This window comes from Scardinius erythrophthalmus (assembly GCF_964197995.2).
Source record: "Scardinius erythrophthalmus genome assembly, chromosome: 16".
Lineage (NCBI taxonomy): Eukaryota > Metazoa > Chordata > Actinopteri > Cypriniformes > Leuciscidae > Scardinius > Scardinius erythrophthalmus.
The window spans coordinates 2,756,689-2,777,286 of NC_138236.1; the positions used below are offsets into that span (position 1 = coordinate 2,756,689).

A 20,598-nucleotide genomic window follows, 5' to 3' on the forward strand; every position below is an offset into this window, starting at 1 on the left:
CATTTATTGCAAACAAAACAGTTACTGGGGAAAAGCAGATACAAATATATTATATTTATATATTAATGTCAAGAATTCAGAAGTGTATATATTTATATAGCCTACACTACAAAGAAATAATATACAATTAAATGATGCTTATTTTAAATGTATTGAGCAGGCTAGGTATATAAAATATAGGCTTTTAATAATCTTTCAGTGCGCAAAACCATGATAATATGAAATGCTTCAAAACAGAGCGCACAAAGCGTGTATGCGCATCGCGGGTGCAGAATGATGTGCTCAAAGCAACATGGAGTCACAGTGTGCAGCGCTGCGCTGAACAAGTGAGCATTTAAAAGTTCACGGCACAAAGCAAAGAAATGTCGAGCACACAAATCCTAGTGTCTATCTATCCAACAGTTTATTGATCATTTGTTTCACAGTTTTAAATTCCAGTTATTGTGCGTTTGATGCCGATTCATATTCCTTGTGATGTGTGTGATCTAACAAGCACACGGTAGTAAGTCGTTTAAAAACAGCAACAAACCCCAACAAAATAAAGTCATTTTATGCAAATCCACAACCTTTTATCTACAGATAATGCATTATAATGTAAATATATCATAATGGAGAGAGTTTTACCGTGCATCCAACCGGCAGAGGCGCGCGCGCTGTTTGAATACTGAATGGAGAATGATTGACCGCCACAGAGGAGGGAAAACGAGTTTCCATAAACTTAAATGATGTAAATAGACTTCAGTCCCTCACATTAAGCTATGGAATGACTTCAGATGACTTTGTCACCCAAACTGACGCGGTAGTCTTCTTCGTCTTCTTAACTTCTTTTGAAATTGTTGACTGACGGGCACGCGCTGAGCTGTTGCTGTCTGAGCGCGCAACAGCGGCATTGACGGAGGGGCGGGGGCTATTTTTTTACAGTCTATGGGCGGGGGTCCCGGGGGAGTACTGGCTACTGTGTGTCAGAGCCCGTCTACGGAGAGCCTGCCCACTCCCTATTAAGTCCTGTTGTACCGAATTTTGGTTGTAGTACCACCAGAGTTCCACTGAGGGGCGATCGCCATGAGTGCAAAATGAATGGGAGTCTATGGGGCTAGACGGCTAAATGTGTCTCTTTCACCCGATTGCCGTTGATAAATCTCTAATCTGATTGTAGATTTTGCAAGTTCAACATGGGTTTTAGGTCGAAAGTTGAATGAACGAGTACTTATGTCCTTTCGATTTCTTACAGGTTGAGTTGTTGTTGCCCATAACACGCTAGCATTCTGCTAATGAACGCTGATTGGTCAGTGAAGGACTGATTACGACCAGAGATACCGCTTGATGGCATCGTGTCATCCGCAGCGGGACCAGAAACAAACAAAACAAAAACTCTTCTAGCAAGTGTGTTTACCTGTGTCAGCTGTGTTGTCGATGCCTCGAGTGAAAAGAAAGTGCAGAGCGCGAACGCACCAAAGTGACTGAAGGACTGCCGTGAAGCAGTGTCTCTGGTCGTACATGTATATGACGTCATTGACACTTTAAAAGACTTTTTAAAGCAAATGAGTGACTCAAAAAAATCTAACACCCAGCAATGTGTAATTTATTTGCATCTCCTTTCGAATACAACATTCAAATTACTACACAAAAAATTATATCCTGAGAAAAGTGGATTTTTATTGGTATAGCGCCATAGACCTCCATTCATTCTGCACTCGTCCTGTGAGCGCCCTCATATGGAATCAGAGTGGAACTGCAACCAGTTCAGAAGCCGGAAGTGTACTGAGAGTGAAACTTCTCGCCATATTAGACATTCTCTGTGTGTGTGATCGAAGGTCTAGAGCGGCCTGCCTGGCTGTGCATTAGGGATGAAATGCATAACTGATGCTACTAAAATTTATACTGGCCAGCGGGGTGGCCAGTGGGGTGGCCAGGAGTCGGCCAAGGGTGGCCACGGCCACCCCTGGCCACCCCCTGGTGGCGCCATTGAGAAGAAATAACATTTTACTTTAAATTAGGAATGTCATATAAAGATATAGTGCGGTCTTTGGCATTAAGACATGGGTACGTTATAAATGAAAGACACATGAAGCGCATTTTGTCGCACGCATATTTAGGGACCGTCTCAAAATTACATGCGACATTGGCATAAACATTTCTAACTTCAATAGGATTTTAAGACAATGACTTACAGTCATAAAAACAACTGTACACTGTTCACCTAGGTCTCATGTATGATGCACACCTTTTAGATTTTTGATATTTATGAGCTGGTAAGTCCCGCCCCTACCGCAAAACCCCGCTGGACCTCAAAGTTGAAAAATCGTCAATGCAAGTGAATGAGAGAAAATAATTATTTTCTGGTCCCGTTTGAATTGTGCCATGAATGTGAACATATGTTGTCTGTGAATTTTTTTGTATAACTTTTCGTGTAAAGAATGATACAATTTAGCGGGTAGAAGTTTGATACGGTTAGACTTTGTGTGAGAGCACTTTGTGGACTACAACTCTCGACGCGTTTGAAACGTCAACACCACTCGCACACGGATTAGCTCACGGATCCCGCTAAACATGGCTGTGTCTTTGGTGCACTTCACCGACTTCTTTCAGGGAGAGGACAAAATCGTTGAAGTTGGTGAAAACCACGGGTAAGTCAACTTTATGGGGTGACGTCACATAGGCGACATGTAGTCTTTCTCGTTATGTCTTTTCCACAACTGCTAGCCGACGAATCATACCATATACTGTCAAACTCGTAACATGAAAAGTTATATAAAAAATTCACAGACAACATATGTTCACATTCATGGCACAATTCAAACGGGACCAGAAAATAATTATTTTCTCCCATTCACTTGCATTGACGGTTTTTCAACTTTGAGGTCCAGCAGGGTTTTACGGAAGGGGCGGGACTTACCAGCTCTATAAACTGCTAAATCATATGCAAATATTGTAGGCCTATTTCACTTCTGCCACATACCTGACACCTAGATGAACAATGTACAGTTGGTTTTATGACTGTAAGTCATTGTCTTCAAATGCTATTGAGCTTTAAATGTGGTCATATTCTGTATGATCCCACACAGTAGTGAAATACATAGCATTATTTGCATATGATTTAGCAGTTTACTGTCATACTTATCAAAAATATTAAAGGTGTTCATCATACATGAGACCTATATGAACAATGTACAGTTGGTTTATGACTGTAAGTCACTGTTTTCAAATGCTATTGAGCTTTAAATATTGTCATATTCTGTATATGATCCCATACAGTAGTGAAATACATAGCAATATTTGCATATGATTTAGCAGTTTATTGTCATAAATATCAAAAAATATTAAAGGTGTGCATCATACATGAGACCTGGATGAACAATGTACAATTGGTTTTATGACTGTAAGTCATTGTCTTCAAATGCTATTGAAGTTAGAAACGTTTATGCCAATGTCGCATGTCATTCTGAGACGGTCCCTAAATATGCGTGCGACAAAAAAAGTCTAAGAATGCGCTTATCTTTATAACGTACCATGTCTTAATGCCAAAGACCGCACTATATCTTTATATGACATTCCTAATTTAAAGTAAAATGTTATTTCTTCTGTCATCTCCATCTCTGCTGTAGCCCAGTCTATGGTACGGTTACAGTATTGGCCGCTGTGGCTCCCTCAACGCGTGGCCACGACATAATGATGTCGTTACCTCAACAAAATTATCTCGTGGCCACGAGAAAAATATATCGTTCCCTCAACATATTATCTCGAGGCCACGACTTTGCATCGCGTGGCCACGACATAATGATGTCGTTACCTCAACAAAATGATCTCGTGGCCACGACTTAATATGACGTTCCCACGAGATATTATGACGTTCCCACAACTTAATATCACGTTCCCACGAGTTTATATGTTGTGGCCACGACAAAAATAAGTGAACCGAACATGTCCCCTCCCGGTCACCGTAGCTTTGCAAAATGTGTGCAGATGATCATTTCCACAGAGGGCGCTAGATGCAACAGTGAAGAGAGTCTTATAAAACATGTTAAAACCCTGTATTTAACCCTCTAGTGTTGCTCGTGGAGGGCAAATATGAACTTTTTTCATTTCAGTGAAATGTACTATATCTTAGTTCGATATAATATTTTGTATTTTTAAGGGATTTTATGATACTAAATTACATGAAGTAGATATAATCCATTTATTACCTGTTAACTGCACTTTTTGAGCATAGAAAAACTGCAAATGAAACTTCCAACTTAAACTAAATCTTCAATGCTTCAAAGTTTGGTCCCTTTTTTAAAGACGATACTTGGCAGATTATTACTGAAGTGAAAAAAGAAAAAAAAAGAAAAGAAATAGTGAAACAAAGTTGTTGTTTATTATTATTAATAATACAAATATATGTAAATTATTATGGAAAAAAATCACAAAAATAATATTTTCAATTTGTATATTACATTTATATGTTCCAAAACATGTTTCACTAAAAAATAATAATAATAATAATAAAAAATCTAAAGTTGTGTTCCAAATTTGAGGTTGATATCACAAAAAAAATGAGCTTTCAGCAAGATTTAATTTGGATGCAGTATTACAGTTTTCACTAGATAAATTTGCAATGCACTCAGTTCGACCGCGAGGAGCACAAGTGTTTTCAGGACCATTTAACCTTTCAGAATCATGTCCATGATTGTGTGTGTGTGTGTGTGTGTGTGTGTGTGTGTGTGTGTGTGTGTGTGTGTGTGTGTGTGTGTGTGTGCGTGTTCACATAGCAAGTGCCAAAAGAAGTCCGATGAAGTAAAAAATGATACAAAAAAAAAAACGTTAATGATTAATATGGTGAATATTAATATAGTGCTTATATAATTTACAGCTTCTAGTAGTTTGGGATGCAAAACCTGTTAAAAAAAAAACTTTTTCTTTTGCATTAAGTTCTGCACATGCATGTGAAACGACTGATGCCTATGGTTATAAAACCACCTGGAGATTAAATCTGTGCAAACGTTCACACCCATCATCAGCAGGCCTTGTTCAGTGTGCAAAAGCATTTACAGTAACATGGAATAAAACTGCCAGAAATGCATTTCAACATGAAACTTGCATACATTGTAAAACTCTGCCCTTGACATTGCTTTTTATCATTGTCTTTCACAGCTGAAAATAAATAAATAATGAAACACAGAAATAATGTAAAAGGCCAAATTAATTTGACCTGCAAAAAATGATATTTGTGCAAATATTTGATGGTCACATTAATCCTGAAAACCATCACAAACGTGACTCTCGTCTTAGGAGTCGGAGGGATTCTTACCTGAGATCTTCAGGATAAATGAACCTTCCCAGAGGGAAAGAGAGAGAGAGAGAGAGAGTGGGATCCCGCAGCGAGCGTAACGCCAGAAAGGAGCCGCCCGGCCAAATTCCAAAAAGTTATCCTCTCTGCTTTTCTGTTGATGGTGGCAAAATCCTTTAACACAAGCCACACAGAACAAATGCACTTGAGCTTGATGGAGTGGAGGCACGTGAGCGCCGGGTTTGGAGGGGAAGGCTCTTTTTGACGCTCTTTTTGTTGTTGTATTGGCCGTTCTGGAACTGTGATGTGCAGAGGCTTGCAGTACTGCTGTGGTCAATGCAACATGCTGAAGCGCACACTTTCATTCAGCTGCTGCTGGTCACACACACACACACACACACACACACACACACACACACACACACACACACGAGCGGACGCAGGAGGACTTTCATTCACATCACAAATTAAGTTTGGTGTACTTAAGAAAGATTGTTCAGGTTAATAACCTTTCTGAACTTGCTAAATACTTCATAAATGCAGATTTTTTGAAAACCCCTTTCCTCATTTTACTAAAGCTTTTGCTTCTTCTCTTTGAACCCTTTCAAATGATAAAGCTACTGCAGTAGCCCTATTGCTACCCCTTGCAATAACTCACTTTGCTATAAATGCATAATTATTTTATGATTATTATGATTATTTTAACTCATTTATTTTCTCTCCCTTGCCCTTCGTGATTGTATATTTGATTTGAGACTTCATTGCTGTTTCTAATTGTACTTTGCAACTACATCTGCCTTTTAAGAATTGTAAATTGCTTATTCAATGTCTATTTTGTGTGTAAATTTGTTTATTTAAAAAAAAAAAAAAAAAAAAAAAAAGAGGACTCTTATTTGGCTGCACCGCAATGACATTGATGTGATAATGAGAGATTTATAATGGCTTCATATACAGTAGATTTTTTTGTGAATGAGAAAAGAAAATGGTGCTATTGAGTAGCAATAAAAAAATAAAATGACTTTCTTCCGCAGTATTTTTGTCTTATTTTTCAGTACTAATATCTAAACATTCGTGAATCAAGATATATTTACTTGAGAAGCAAAATTAGTTTGGATATTAAGTCTTGTTTCTGAAAAACGTATCAAAATTAAGTGAGTTTGTGCTTAAAACAAGAAAACATATCAGTCAAAAATAATATATATATTTTTTTAAGTTTATTTTTTTTTTACCCCATTGGCAGATATTTGTTCTTATTTTAAGCACAAACTCGCTTCATTTTGATCAATTGTTCAGAAAACGAAATTTAATATCTTCAGTCATTTTGCTTCTACAGTAAATGTATCTTGATTTAAGAGTTTTTAGATATTCGTACAGGAAAACAAGACTTTATTTTGGGGAATTGTATGGAGGAAGGTTTGGAAATAGGAAATAAATTTAAATAGAAGGAAAGAGAAATCTTTCCTATAAAATACCCTAGGAGAAATAAAAATAGATACAATTAAGTCCATATAAGAGTATAGATCTATAACATGAAGGCAAACAGCAGCTCCAGTCATTTGATGAGAAATGTTTGATGTTTGTAAAGTGTAATGTATTCCTGTGATCAAAGCTGAATGTTCAGCATCATTACTCCAGTCTTCAGAGTCACATGATCCTTCAGAAATCACTCTAATATGATGATCTGATACTCGAGAAACATGGATGAATAGAAAGTTCAAAAGAACAGCATTTATTTAAAATTAACATTATAAATGTCTTTACTGTGATTTTTGGTCAATTTAATGCATCCTTGCTAAATAAAAGTTTTTTTTTAATACTTCTTATTTCAATTAAATTACAGAAACATTGTAATTTTGATATATTGCTCACAGACTAATGAGGTGCAATTAAAATACAGTTAGAGTTTTGCAGCAGCAGCAGCTGAGATGCTCATGTGGGTGATGCTTGTTCAAATCTGGCCTGCAACACATTAATAAATGCATTAGATAGCGGTTACACTTTATTTTAAGTGTCATTGTTACAGTGTAATTATATAAGTACTGAGTAATATTAAGCAACTATAGGGTTAGGGTAGGATTAGGGTTTGGTTGAGGGTTAATTGCATTATTTACTGTTTTAACAGTATGTCACGTATGTAACGTATGTAACAAGGACACTGTAAAATAAAGTGTTACCGGGATAGCTCATGGGTAGGGTTAGGTTTAGGGGTAGGGATATAGTCAGGATACAATTTTCAGATCAGAATGTTGTTCCAGCACCAACTAAATATGTTGACCCAGGAACATGTTTAAACGGTTATGGGTGAACTCACTCAGATTCACACTGTGGTGGCCATTCTCACACACGGGTTCACCGAAGGTAAAGGACCCAATCGCTCAGGCTGAACCATGTGAAAAACACAGGACAAACAGTCAGTGAACACTAAAGAGGCGTCAGGTTCAGTGATTGTGATGGACAGGTACTGTACCTGCTGGAGTGTGTACTCAGGAGGAGGCTTCAGTCGTCCTCGCAGCAGATTCTCAGGCTTCAGAGTCGATCGACAGACCACAACCTGAAGAGAGGAGGAAGACACTCAAAGGGGTCATCGGATGCAAAATTCACTTTTCTAGGGTGTTTGCATATAAATGTGTCTTTGCAGTGTGTGGACACAACCACCATACAATGAAAAAAATCCATTCACTCCTTTTTTTTATCCTCAGAAAGTGTAAACACTCTCAATAATCAAGCCATTTGGATTTTCTGAGCAATGTGATGTCATATTGCTCATGCTCCGCCCACGACCGCTGACGGGACTGTCCTGTATTAGCATATTTCCCGTATTAGCATATTTCCCGTATTAGCATATTTCCATGTATCCAAAGTAATGCTGATATATTTGAAATACTCTGCCCTTTCAACTATCTCTCCGTTAAAAGGGGTGGTTGATTTCACTTTTTTAAGTTTAGTTAGTGTGTAATGTTGCTGTTTGAGCATAAACAACATCTGCAAAGTTACAACGCTCAAAGTTCAAAGCAAAGGGAGATATTTGCTTTTAAAGAAATCGCTTTTTAAGGACTACAACAAACGGCTGGTAGAGACTACACCACATTCCTCCCGGGTTAGTGACATCACCAACCCTAAAATTTACATAAACCCCGCCCCCTGAACACGATTTATAGATTATCATGACAGAATATGCTAATCAATGACTAGAAGATAACTACACATCAGCTTCATAAATTCATGAACTAACCATTCAGAAATGTCCTGTTGCTTCTACATGTTGTCACTTCTTCTTGAGTCTCTCCATCATTGTCTGACTTCGGTTTGAACATAAAAGTCTGAAAGTGTTTAAAATGTTCAGTGCATGTGTGTGTGAGGTAAAAGAACACGAGCTCTTGAAGCTCCGCCCACTGTGCCGGGAGCAGCAGCTCATTTGCATTTAAAGTGACAGACACAAAAACGGTTTTGCAAAAAGTGACAACTTTAACACACTATATAAAAATATCTGTGGGGTATTTTTAGCTAAAACTTCACAAACACACTCTGGGGACATCAGAGATTTATTTTACATCTTATGAAAAGGGCATGATACTACTCTTTTGATGGTAATGCTACACTAGAAGCATGGATCTGTGTTTTTGGGGAGCTAAAGGCCAGTTCCTTAGTCTTTGAAATATTGAGGTGCAGAAAGTTCTCCTCATACCATGTACTAAAATGTGCTAGTGTGTGGTGTGAGGATAACTTTCTGCAAACTTAATCATTTAGTTTTAAGCATACCATACTTGTGGAAAAGGGTCATCCGATGACCCCTATAAGAGAAGGTGAAGAACAGCCTCACTATCACACAAGAATGGGCTGTCTTACCTTCTCCACTGCTCTTGATACAGGATACCTGGGGCTTCTCTCTGCTGGGGAGAAGAGTCAGTGAACAGATTCATGTATTAGTTCAGATCCTATGAGATGCATTTGAAGCCACTGTAAAAATGCAACACACACTTATTAAACATTAACTTAAATGGTAACACTCGATATTTACAAAAAAAAAAAAAAATAATTAAAACAGATTTCATTATTAATTTCAAACCGTTTCATTATTATTAGTAGTAGTATTGGCTGATTTGTTATATTTATGCATTTGGGAGGCGCTTAGTTTCAAGGCATGCATTTTGTCAGTATGTGTTACCTGGGAATTAAACCCATGACCTTGTGTTGCAGGCGCCCTGTTCTAGCAGTTGAGCAACAGAGAGTTGAGGAAGCATCGCTCACCACGAGTCCCACAGTAGATGAAGCCCAGCATAACGAGGAGGAGGAGAACAGCACAGGGGATTCCAGCAGCAAAACCAGCGATGGAGGCGCCACTGAGTCCAGCAGCTGACAACACAACGACAACAACATCAAAAATAATCATTACAGAACAACACAATAAAATACTAATCATGACAGTGTATATAAGCAATTTATAAAGGCGCGTACAGGCTGACTAATTCACAGATATAAGAGACAATTTCATGCATAGCTTTGTATGTTAGTGTGAGAGTTTTAAAAGCAATACGCGGAAGCCAATGCAAGCTATAAAGCACGCCAGTAATGTGCTGACGTGTTGAAGTGTGTGTAAGCACACGTGCAGCTGAATTCTGGATGTACTGCAGCCGTTTTATAGATTTAGCAGGTAAACCAACAAATAGTGCATTACAATAATCAATCCTGGAAGTAACACATGCATGAATGAGCCTTTCATCGTCAGGTAGAGTAAGATTTCTGAGATGATGGAATGCAGATTTTGTAATACTCTTAAAGGGATATTTCACCACTGGAAATATCTAAATTGGGTCATTTATATAGTAGAAATGTGAAATTATTTTAGAAGTTGGTGCCTTCTAGACTGGGAAAAGCCAGCAAATGTATTTCTGGCTCACGAGGATGAAAGACAACAACTCCCAGAATGCACTTGCTTCGCTGCCCTACGAGGCCACGCCCATCGGTTACAGAGGGCAGTATCGGAAGAAATGATACAACTAGGCTACTAGTCGACTCTAAACTGAAAAGACAGTGTTTTATCGTGAGATCCCCCTATGGGCGGGTTGAACACATGCGGAACGAGCGCCTCCTACTGGCTGTAGTCTCTCGCCTCTGATGAGCTAAATGACGATTTCCGCGTCATCTGAGTTTTTTTTTTTCCAGACACACAATACAGAAATCTCTCGTCTAAGGGGGACATGAGGGAGGGAAGCAAAATGAAATTAATCAAATTAAAATGTCTCCCTTTGTGAGTAGCCGCAGGTGTGCCAATGAGTGGAATCTCTGTCTTGGAAGAATTCAATTTTAAAAAATGATGGTGCATCCACGTTTTTATTTCCTGCACACACTCCGAGAGAATTTTACAGGTGACAGTAGGATCAGATTTGGAGCTAATGTAAATTTGAGTGTCATCAGCATAAAAAGTGATACCCCAGACCATATTTCCTAGTTAATTGCCCCAAAGGAAGCATATAAACACTAAAAAATATAGGACCCAGGACAGATCCCTGAGGAACACCATGGTGGACTGTTGTTTCCCAAGACAACAAACTGGAAACGATCAGTGAGGTAAGATTTGAACCAGTTAAGCACAGTACCAGTGATACCAAGCCAGCTCTCCAGCCTATTTAGCAGGACGGCACACTGTGTCAAAAGCTGCACTGAGATCTAACAACACCAAGATGGTAGAGGCTCCAGAGTCGGCTGAGACACGCTGGTCATTCATAACATGAACCAAGGCCGTCTCTGTACTGTGTCCCATTCTAAACCCAGACTGAAAAGGTTCGAAAAGCTTGTTGGATGCCAAGTGTGATCACAGGAATAAAAGACATTTCACTATATTCACATAGAAAACATCCATTTAAAATTTTGATAATATTTCAGAGTTTCTACTGTATTTTTGATCAAATAAATGCAGCCTTGCTGAGCATAAGACTTCTTTCAAAAACATTAAAAATCCAACCGACCTCAATAATCCAATATAAAATACAGATAAAACAATCAGTGCCGAAATATGCCTTTCCCATAGTATATAAAGCTCTTTTATCTCTAAAGCTCAATGAAAATGTAATTAATTCCTGCTTAGGTGAGCTCTTTAAAGCGAATTCAGTTTGTGATTCATGTCACCTGGTCCGATCCGATGCTGCTCTGACGGTTCTCCAGCGGTTCTGCCTGCTTTAGGGATGATCCTGAAGTAGTAAGGGGATTTTGGCTGGATTCCAGAGACGGTTGTGTTTCTAGCCGAGGCCGGCATCAGTCGGATGGTGTGGAAGTCTGTCATGATGTTGCGTTTGGGTTGAGACGGGCTTGAGAGCTCTGGGCCCTTCATCTGGATATCAAAGCCTTTAAAAGTACAATTAACCTTTTAATATGCACTGAAATGCAAACGACATGTTAATTAATAATCAAACAAAGCTAGAATGGATGCAACCTGTGAATATTTGCATGTACCTGTAATAACAGAGGTGAGAGGAACATGCCACGTTAGAGTTACTTCTGTTTGATCATCACTCAGGAGAACACTTGAATTCGAGATTTGAGGGCCTTAAAAAAGATTGAAATTGCATGTTTTGAGAAGAAACACAACTATATATATTTACTGTGGATGAACAGAATAGAATGAATAGAATTCAAAGACATGCACTAGTGTTCAAAAGTTTGGGAAGCTCCAAAGTCTCTTTTGCTCTCCAAGGCTGCATTTATTTGATTGAAAATACAGTAATTAAATACACTTAATTTTAGCGTCCTTGTTAAACGTTACATTAACTTTCTGTAGTAATAACAGTAAATTATGCATAATTACATGCAACTAACCTAAACCAAACCCTAACCCTATAGTAAGTACGTTGTTAATTAATATTACTCAGACTTTTTATATGAATTATTAATTAATTAATAATACTAATTATACAATTACACTGTAGCAATTAAGGGCACCTTAAAATCATATCAGATTTTGATCTGAATACATTTTAAAATGTAATTTATATCCTGTGATCAAAGCTGAATGTTCAGCATCATTACTCCAGTCTTCAGTGTCACATGATCCTTCAGAAATCACTCTAATATGATGATTTGCTGCTCGATATCAGTGTTGAAAACAGTTCTTAATATTTTTGTGGAAACTGTGATTTTTGATCAATTTAATGCATCCCTGCTGGAAAAAAGTTTTAATTTCTTAAAAAAATAATAAAAAACTTACTGGCCTCAAACTTCTGAATTGCACGGTCAATATATTTAGTTTCTGACTGATTCCATATTGGCCTTAAGTTCACAATGCATTTGGTCAAGTTTTTAAGTGGTATAGACATCTGAAAGCTCAAACAGCTCATTATTGCTAATGATAAATCCATACCGAGCAGCGTCGTGTCCACGGTTGTGTTTCCGAGAGGGTTGATGGCAGTGCATGTGTAGGTGTCCAGGTCTGAAGAAGTGGCGTTGAAATGGTGAATAAACAGCTGAGTTGTGTTTGCACTGATCTGGTATTTGGACCCAGTTTGCAAGCGGTCTCCATTCTTGATCCAGCGCACAAGGGCTTGAGGTGTGGCTTCAGCAGAGCAGTCGATCACAACCGTCGTCCGCTCATCTTCACTCATGCTGGTTAAAATTACAGGCAGAAAATCCACAGGAGCACCTGCAACATCCTTTCATGACTTTCATGACAGGCTTCGTTCCAATGCCTTACAGTTTTCTAAAGCTTCCTAATTTAAATTAAACCTTCCTAATTTAAATAAATAAATAAATATGTTTATATATGCACAGTAATATAAAATATTAATTATACATTGAACTCATTCAAAATAAAAATGCATTGAAAATTTTGGTTACACTTTATTTTAAGGTGTCTTTGTTACAGTGTAATTATATAAGTACTCAGTAATATTAAGCAACTACATGTACTTACTATAGGGTTAGGGTAGGATTAGGATTTGGTTGAGGGTTAGTTGCATGTAATTATGCATAATTTACTGTTATTACTACGGTAAGTACATGTAGCAACAAGGACACTGTAAAATAAAGTGTTACCAATATTTTTTTGTTAAATTTGCACAATTGTAACCCAATAAGTGTGTGCAATGTATTTTTATTCTTATTAGGGTATTGTGTAGCTTAGTAACACACTTCAACAAAACTTGTTTGCAATTATTAAAACTGAATCAATTTTTCTGTGCACTATTATTTTAATGACATATGGAAAATCGATCACTTATTAGGTTACATTTCAGTTCAGATGCTGCCTATGTAGGCAGAACACAAAGTTTACTAGCAAGAGTAAAAGAGTGACTTCTACAACTCAATTCATCACATCTAAATTTGCAATATTAATTATTTTGTTACAAATTAATTCTGCTTCATATCTCTAGAATTTCCTCATAATATTAGAAGTTATAATGGCTATTAGTTATTTATTTATAAATAATATTCACCATAAAATAACTTCTAAAAATACAAGAAAATCCCCAGTAGAGTTGATTTGCACCACTAGATATTTGATATGTAAGTGAGAAACAGAGCATGACTTACGGGGAATGACACTGCACTGTGTCTGATTCAGAGGATGGTCAGCTTTACAGATGATTTCTTGTCCATGTAATCTCTGAGTGTCATTTATAGTGATGCTGTAATTGCCGTATCCACTGGCACTATGGTTCAGGCCGGGGAAAGACACCTGTGCCTCTGGAGCGCCTCCTGGCCACAGACAGAGGAACTGCAGCAATGCTCCATTCACTGTCTGAACCGAACACGCCGGCCCGCCACTGGGAGCCTCTGCCAGGGTGAAAAGCAGAGATAATAAGAGCATATCTGTATTGACTAACATATGAACAAACTGGTTTAACTTTAAATCACTTGCCTAAAAGACTTTAGCCAAGGTAGCGCCAGATTTAATTCTTGACAGGAATGGAAACGAGGCTGTAAGTCTATCCCTTTCACACAGGTCTTACTTTTTTGTCAAATAAGTTTTATTGGAAGACAATTTACAACAATTTTTTAAAATCTTACAGATGTCTCTTTACTAAAAAAAAAAAAAAAAAAAAAAAATATATATATATATATATATATATATATATATATATAAGTGATATATATAAGTCTTGATAAGTGATAGTTATTTGTCTTTTGTTGTTTGATTAAAAAATCCCATTGAAGTGCCTTAAAACTTGCAGCATTATTCAATGATTTCCACTGAAATAGGAAGACAGGAAGGGGCATATTTAGTCATATACTTTTTGATATATACTTTAGTTTATATCACAGCTCGGCCAGAGCTGTTGAACTCCGCAAAGCTGCATTTGACAGCCACAGTACTGTTACATATGCGTTTTATTTCTCAACTTTTTACGTTCAGTTAAGACATAACTGACTATGTTTAAAAGGATACTTGCCAAGACAGGCATTTTAACATAATTTTGTTTGAATATGTCTGTTCAAGCACAAGAATAAGAGAGCTTAGTATTATAAGTTCCCTTTCACGTCTTTTTGAGCTTGAATTTTTAAATTGGTATTTAAGATATATTTATTTTAAAATAAATATTTAAGACTTGAAATTGGCGTTGTTCACGTCCATGTTCTCACAATTTTGCATTGGTGATTGACACCGTTTTATATACTCGCCAACACTGATTTTTACTGCCATTTTGTTGATAAAAAGGTTTTTAAAGAGAGGATTTTGGATCTCTTTTCATCACCCAATAAATAGCCTAAAAAAGTACTGTCAACAGCCAGAAAAAAAACCACACTTTCACAATGTTTTTAGGATTAAAGTTTTATATAAATCAGACGAATGATATATGAACAAACTCTATTAAACCCCTTCAGAATGTAGATATGAATAAAACTGTAAAGTCTGGTGTATGTTAGTGCAGCTGACGTGGAGATGAAAAAAAACTCACAGCCTTTAAAGATAAAGTTGTAAAATGTACTAAAATAAAATAAAATAAACACTAAAATGTGTATTTTGGATGTTTTCTTGCCTGAAACACCGTCAGCAGAAAAAAATAAAGCCATCCGAAGATAATATTTATTAGTATTCCCATATTTTCCCCATATTAATTCTGAACTGCAAACTCGTACCATAGATAATTACAGTGAGGTTTCTCTGAAGTGTGGCCGTAGTTCTGGTGTTGACCATCACACAAGTGTAAACGCCACTTTGACTCGTCTTAAGATTGGTGAGATGGACTGTTCCGGTTCCAGACGTTGCAATAGACTCGCCATTGAAAAACCACGATGTGGAGGGGGCCGGTTCACCCTCGGCCCGACAGGAGAGGAACAGGGACTCTCCCGAAACAAAGACTGCTTTTGTGGGACTGACCTTGAGAACTGGCTTATCTGGTCCATCTAAGGGCAGCAAAAGAGGGAACATAAGATGTAGGAAATGAAACAGGCTACTGTTGGGAAAGTAGAAGCATCTTAATGACATTCTGCCTAAGGTAACAAGATCCTAGAGTCATAAACATTCCCATATCTACTCACACAGCACCGTGACGTTCCTGTGAAGCGTCTCATTGCTGAACGGGTTGGTTAGTAATACAGAGTAGCGACCCGCGTCACTCCTGCTGGGCTGGTTAATTGTGAGTTTCTTTCCAGCGATGGAATAACGAGATGCATTTTTTACCTGGATCCCATTAAAACACCACCTCGCCTCTTTCGCCTCCCCTCGCATTGTGCTGTAATACAAGATGAACTTCGCTTCACCCTCAACGGCGTCATCATCTGAATCAGTGTGCAGGGATGCATTCATGAGGATATCTAGTGAGAAAGAGACTCGTGGAAATGAATCACACTTAGCGTGCAAATACACTTATTAAATACTCTTATACGCATGTGTCATGAGACAAGGAACAATAGCTAAACTAGTAAATAATGACAGTCTTTAGCGAAAGCGAAGTGCTTTAAAATAATTATTGCTTAAAGCTGCAGTCCGTAGCTTTTTTGGGTTAAAAATTATCCAAAATAAAATTTAGCAAGTACATAACCAGCCATTGTTTAAAACTCTCTGCTTGCCTTCGCTCGATTCAAAACGGAAAGCTTGTAATAATGTTTTTAACTCCAGTGGTACTGGTGGATTTCCGAGCATGTGTTTGCGTCATTACGTCACATCTGTCCACATAAAGAAGAGTCTCGGCTAGTAGGCTATGAGTGTGAGGATGTTGGAGATTTATAGCCTTTTCTCACAGCACTTGATATAATTAAACTCATCAATTTGATGGCGGATCCAGAAACTCATAACTGGAGATTCACCTGAACAAACACGAAAGACTTCGGACTTCGAAAAAAAAAAAGAGATTGCAACCGGCCCGTGCGAAAACAAGGATATTATCGGAAGGGCATTAAATGTAGTCACGCAATGCTGATGTTGTTAACATGAACAATTTGAGAACAAAGTATAATTTGCACGGTTCGACGTGATATGATGAGCAATCGTTAGATTTAATCAGCGTGATTTACTGCAATGCTTATTTCCCTTAGTTGGTCAGAACAAAAGTGGATGTTACTTGTTCAGAGGACATTTTCCAGTGAAAACTTTTATGTTGGTCATACTTCCAAAAGTATAATCTGTGATTGCGAATGCGTATCCACACCGGCGGCGACTGACAGCCGCCTATTCTCCCAAAACATTGGATTCATCCGCGCTGTGCCGAGCCGAGGCACAACCCACGTACAGTTGATCATTCTGCGAATGACTGCAATTGCAGATTTCGAACAGAGATGGCGACAAAGAGGAAAAACTACGGACTGCAGCTTTAATTTTATTCATGAACATATTAAGGATGCAAGATGTATCGGCCAACATATCGGTATCGGCCGATATATGTTCATTTTTAAATGTTATTATAATCGGCTCGATAAGAAAATTTGGCAGATGTATTAAAGCCGATAAATAATGGATTACGAGACATTTCAGATGAGCGCTGTTCGCCATGATGGTTTGAATTGCTTGAAATATGATTCGATTTTATTTAATTTTTTTAAGGAAAGTTGGCCATAGGAGTGTATAATTTATTTTAAAACTTACACTGGTTCAAACTAGGCTACTGTACTTTTTTTGTTTGATTTATGTTGAAGTGCTTGAGACATGGCCTTTAATGGTGAGACTTTTGTTTCTGTAATCAGGCTCTCAAAAATTATCTAAAAATTTGGTTTTAGATTTATCGGCCAATGTTACATTTTAGATGTAACAAGGAATCTGCAAATATTATTATGCATTTTAACTTTGGTTACAATTATTTATGAAAAGATATATAATGCATTACAACGTACATTATGAATGTTTTTTTTAAGTGTGTATGAAAAATATAATTTAATGGTTGAAATTAAAATTTTTAACACTCGCTTTACAAAATACGGTTACACTTTATTTTAAGGTGTCATTGTTACAGTTTAGTTATATATTTAAGTACTGAGTAATATTAAGCAACTACATGTAAATACCATAGGGTTAGGGTAGGATTAGGTTAAGGGTTAGTTGCATGTAATTATGCATCATTTACTGTTATTATTATGGTAATTAATTACATTTAACATGTAACAAGGACACTGTAAAATAAAGTGTTACCAAAATACTTATCCAAAAAAATAAAAAGCTAAATCTATTTGACAAGGCTGCTAGTAGCTACACGTTCAAACCAGCAGGTTTTGTTTATCAGTTATTGATCAATGCAGCCAAATATAAACAATCAAAAACCGTCTATCGCTAATTATAATTTGATTCCACACACACATACTGTATTCTCAGACATATTCTCCATACTCACCGTAAACAAAGAGGTCAAATGCAGCGCTGACCTTTGCCTCCCCGATTTTAGTCATTTCCACAGTGTATGTCCCGTTATAACTAAGGGACACATTTCTGAAGGTGAGGGATCCGTCCTGTTCTGGTTTTAAAATGTCTAAAGCAACACCTGAAAGCGAGCCGTCACCAACGGTCCATCTGGCGATCAGACGGTCTCCCATAAACCACATGACCTCTGGCCGAGAGACACCAGCGTGAGACACGCCGAGCGTCACATTGGTGCCCACAAGAGCTTCAACCGATACGGGTCCCGTGGGTGAGATGGTCAGATAACACATGTTACCTATTAGGGGACAAAAAAAGAGCAATAATTCTTCTTGCAAAACTCTGCCATGATGTTACAGTGTTGTGGGTGTTTGCAAGCGTACAATCTAAGATTTTGCTTCTTCAATGTACAGAATAACCCTGAAATCTACATTAAATTACCTTAACCATTACATCCCAATGCGATTATTTATGTTATTCAAAAAGTGGGTAAATTTGTCAACAACGTTGAATTGGTACTTTTAAACCAAACCCAGACGTTAGATATTACCTAAATGACTATATTAAGATTTGATTATAGAGAAATATCTAAAAGTGGCATTCATGAACTTTGTCAAAAATGAAGTAAACTGAAACATGAATTAAACAAAAATGTAAAATAACTTACATGTAATTGCTGCTGACGTTAAGGTAGCCTAATAGTAATACTACTGACCAAGTTCACTAAGTTAGTGACTGACAAGAGTTAGGGTTAGGGTTTTTTTTTCAGGTCAAAAACGATTGAAAAACTGCTAATATTATAATACCACACCACAAGGATTTCATAAGGCTTTATATGTAATTGTGCATGAAAATACAGAACGTTGGCACAACCTTCTAACAACGTTTTAACAACATGGCCAAAAGGTTGCTATAACTACGTTGTGTTGTGAAGGTTGTTATAGCGTTGTCACAATGTTGACATCGAACCACCTGAACGGCCATTATGCAAGATTTGTACCTTAATATAACAGTTTCGAAATCATTTTGATGGTAAACGAACTCGTAGAAGAGCGAATCATCGCGATAACAAAGCAAGGGGAGACGCCGCTAGCAAAACCAGCAATGCAGGTTTCAGAGGTGGCGCCCTGACAAATATCGCGAGAATCACGACTTGCTTTACGGCACGACGTCACATACATCAACAACACATGAAGCAGCCTCTATGGAAGACACTAGCACGCATTTCAGACGTGAATCATGGCAGAGTCGACGAAGAAAGCGTGGTTGGAAGAGTGCAGAGACGGCTCTGTGTGAGTGGTGTTTACGACAGTAACCTTAAACACAAGTACTCCACAGCGACTATAGGGGGAGCTGTTTGAGAAAAACGAAAACTGCATAGTGTGCCTTTAACGGAGTATTCACCCAAAAATGAAAATTAGCCCATGACTTACTCACCCTGAAGCCATCCTAGGTGTATATGACATTCTTCTTTCAGACGAATACAATCGGAGTTATATTAAAAAAATGTCCTGGCTCTTCCAAGCTTTATAATGGCAGTAAGTCTTTGGAAGTCCATCAAAGCGCATTATTCATGATTAAAGTGCTCCACGCGTCGCCGGGGTTAATAAAGACCTTCTGAAGTGATGCGTTTGTGTAAGAAAAATATCCATATTTAATGGGTAAATAAACGTCTGCCGGAAGCTAGTTATTTTAGTTGATAAAGTTTTAAATAATGGATATTTTTCTTACACGAATGCATCACTTCACTTCAGAAGGCCTTTATTAACACATTTTGCTTTATGTAAGGCTATATGATATTTTCCAAATAAAATTTGAATTTTAGCTATATTATCCATTTCCAGTAAACCAGTATCACAATCCATAAACAAGACCATTATCTTACGTTGTTATGAAGTTGCAATAGTAGAACGTAAATGTGTTTGCTGCGTATTGATATGATAATAATAATAAAGACTGTCACTTACAATAATGAATAATAATTTAATTTATTGGTATAAATGATGAGATTTGATTTTGACTTACCTGCAATGAAGAACAAAAGAACACAAATCAAACTAAACAGCGTCTGCATGTCGACAAACTCGAACTAAAGCTGTAGGTCAGAGTTTTAATTTTGATGATGAAGTCATATTCCTTCGAAAACTGATGAATAGCTGTGAAGTCACTCCACATCCCTGAGAGATTCCCAAAACTCCTCCGTCCAGGTGAGATTTACCTGGAGAAATCATTCCATCAGTCACACAAGTGTATGAGTGGGCGGGGCTTAGCGTCCTGCGTTTAAAGCGATAGTTCAAACCAAATTGTCATTTCAAACCTGTGCGAGATTCTTTCTTCCGTGGAAAACAAGAGACGTTAAAGCAGATTGTAAGTGTCTGACAGCCTCCACCTCCACGTTCATTGCATAATTCTCCCCCAAATACAATAAAATAAAATAATAAAAAAATACTAAAATGGCTTATTCTGCATAATAATAATAATAATAGCACCTTGTGTTCCACAGAAGAAAGAAACATACATTACAGATTTAGAACAACAATATGAGGTTGAG

At 37.5% G+C, this 20,598-nt stretch overlaps 2 protein-coding genes across 2 annotated transcripts in view; both read right to left on the reverse strand.

Annotated features, from left to right (window-relative positions):
- LOC308704774 (uncharacterized protein) overlaps positions 1-20,598 on the reverse strand; it is a gene marked incomplete at its 3' end in the record, with an annotated part of 525,175 nt that overhangs the window by 90,100 nt on the left and 414,477 nt on the right. The gene's annotated exons all lie outside the window — the stretch shown is intronic.
- vsig10l (V-set and immunoglobulin domain containing 10 like) lies at positions 7,587-18,340 on the reverse strand (the record flags this gene model as incomplete). Its single annotated transcript, XM_081388013.1, has 12 exons — positions 7,587-7,649; positions 7,737-7,820; positions 9,034-9,060; positions 9,116-9,159; positions 9,518-9,622; positions 11,396-11,611; positions 11,720-11,812; positions 12,624-12,902; positions 13,793-14,035; positions 15,341-15,607; positions 15,743-16,018; positions 18,025-18,340. The coding sequence occupies 12 exons, from the start codon at positions 18,338-18,340 to the stop codon at positions 7,587-7,589; spliced, it is 2,013 nt and encodes a 670-aa protein (XP_081244139.1).